We start from the raw sequence: 1,725 nt of genomic DNA, 5'->3' as shown, positions 1-1,725 counted from the left end.
CGTTGGATGAAACTTATTGGGCTCTACCCTCCAGAAAAACAAACACTTTGGCATAAGTTTTGGTCTTTCGTGTTATATTTCATAGCACTAGTGCCATTTGCAGTGCTCGGAGTTTTTGGTTTCGTTTTAAACGTTGGTATGCAGATTATGGATTATAACTCATTCATCATTGTTGGAATGGTGATTTATATCCCGAAGTTTCTGCCCTTTGTGACAAATGGAAACGAAATTAAACTGTGCATTCACTACTTCGATTTGGAAATATTCAGTCTGCTTGAGGATGCTGACGATGTTCTTGTTGAATGTACAAGAGTGTGTCGAAGAAATACGAAGTTCTTTTTCAGCGGAGCGATTTTCTGTTGGATTAGTTTGTTGATTAAGCCGTTCATTTGGGGTGGTAGTTACCGGTTACCAGTCGAAGTGTGGCTTCCGTTTTCAGTGGAAAATCAGCCTGTGTTGTATGTTTGTGTCTTTGCGATGCTAGCAGTGGATAAGCGATTTATTTTAATTTTTTTTTTGGTGTGGAAATTTTGATTTTCAGGGATCGGTTACTCGGGAATTGCTTGTGGAACTGTTGATCCGTTAATCTGGGGATTGGCTTGTAATACCACTGCTCAGTTACAAATTTTGAAATACAATCTTCGCCACTTGGATTATGATGAAGATCGGGAGATTAATTTATGTCCTAAAGTGACCATAATTCAGAAACTGAAACTTTGTATTCGTTATCATCAGGCAATAGCCAGGTAATTCTTGAGTTGATGTTATAAAAGTCATAAAAGTACTGTTTCAGTTTTGTGGGTCAGTATGAAGATTGCTTCTCCCAAGTCATCTTTAGCCAATTATCTGGAAGCATCATCATGATCGGTATTTGTTGTTTTCAGTTAAGTGCGGTCCGTTTTGTTATACAAATTATAGCCAAAATTAATCAGAAACTCGTATTTTAGGATTCACTTTCCAGCGTAAATTCCGTAACTATGATACTTTATGTATCTGTGATTTTGTTTCAAATTTACTGCTTCTGTTACTACGGTACAACGCTGTATGAAGAGGTGATTGTTTTTTGTAGTATGTAAGTGTATATATATATATAAAATAATATTGTTTTGTACTTTTTTAGAATAATTCCTTGCCGGTTTCTATATATATGGGACGATGGTACAATTATGACCATGCAACCAAGAAGGCTCTGATACTGTTCATGGAACGGTCCAAACGACCAATGGTGGTGACAGTTGGAAGGCTGCTTGGGCTAACTTTGGATACTTTTACTCTGGTAACGTTAAAGGTTGTGTCGTACTATTAATTTTCATTTATGTTTTAGATCATCAAACGGTCCTACTCTTTCCTTGCTTTGCTTAAAACATACGAATAATTGTTTAATTGCACAGTTCGACTGTTAAACGTAGGCAACACAATGCTGTAGTGTAAATAAATTATGATGCTCAAAAAAAAGTTTAGTTTTTCGAAAAACATTGAAAATATAACTCTTTATCAAAACAGTTTCTCTTCTAGATCGTTTAGATCTATTGTGATATTAATGTTCCTAACGTTTGTAAGATATTTTCCCTTTTAGCGAATGTTTTGTGTAGAATTCTTTAATAGTGAAATATTAGTTAACTTTCAAAATTTTTTCGTATCATTTGCACAGTTTTGTAAAGATAGTTGTAATTTTAGGAATATGGTTTCTAACAATTTTAAATGAGTTAGGGTGAAAAATAACAC

At 34.6% G+C, this 1,725-nt stretch overlaps 1 protein-coding gene across 1 annotated transcript; it reads left to right on the top strand.

Moving 5' to 3' along the window:
- The first annotated feature begins 177 nt into the window (after positions 1–177).
- LOC135128881 (odorant receptor 33b-like) lies at positions 178–1,375 on the top strand. The gene is made up of 6 exons (XM_064055957.1): positions 178–466; positions 542–746; positions 794–867; positions 948–1,042; positions 1,121–1,276; positions 1,325–1,375. Exons 1-6 carry the CDS (start codon positions 178–180, stop codon positions 1,373–1,375), a joined length of 870 nt encoding a protein of 289 aa, XP_063912027.1.
- Positions 1,376–1,725: the final 350 nt, after the last annotated feature.

The sequence above is a fragment of the Zophobas morio genome, unplaced genomic scaffold (assembly GCF_036711695.1).
Source record: "Zophobas morio isolate AGI-343-1 ecotype UQ-CSIRO unplaced genomic scaffold, CSIRO_AGI_Zmor_V1 ptg000014l, whole genome shotgun sequence".
Lineage (NCBI taxonomy): Eukaryota > Metazoa > Arthropoda > Insecta > Coleoptera > Tenebrionidae > Zophobas > Zophobas morio.
The sequence above is the reverse complement of the archived record's forward strand: the minus strand, read 5'-3'. Positions and strand labels throughout refer to the sequence as shown.

Bases quoted from the DNA above. Each gene is read 5' to 3' on its own strand.
- LOC135128881 (XM_064055957.1), top strand. From the start codon at position 178: ATGGTGATTTATATCCCGAAGTTTCTGCCCTTTGTGACAAATGGAAAC. The intron at 868-947 runs GTATTTGTTGTT...CTCGTATTTTAG, and splicing joins TGGAAGCATCATCATGATCG to GATTCACTTTCCAGCGTAAA. The intron at 1,043-1,120 runs GTATGAAGAGGT...GTACTTTTTTAG, and splicing joins TGTTACTACGGTACAACGCT to AATAATTCCTTGCCGGTTTC.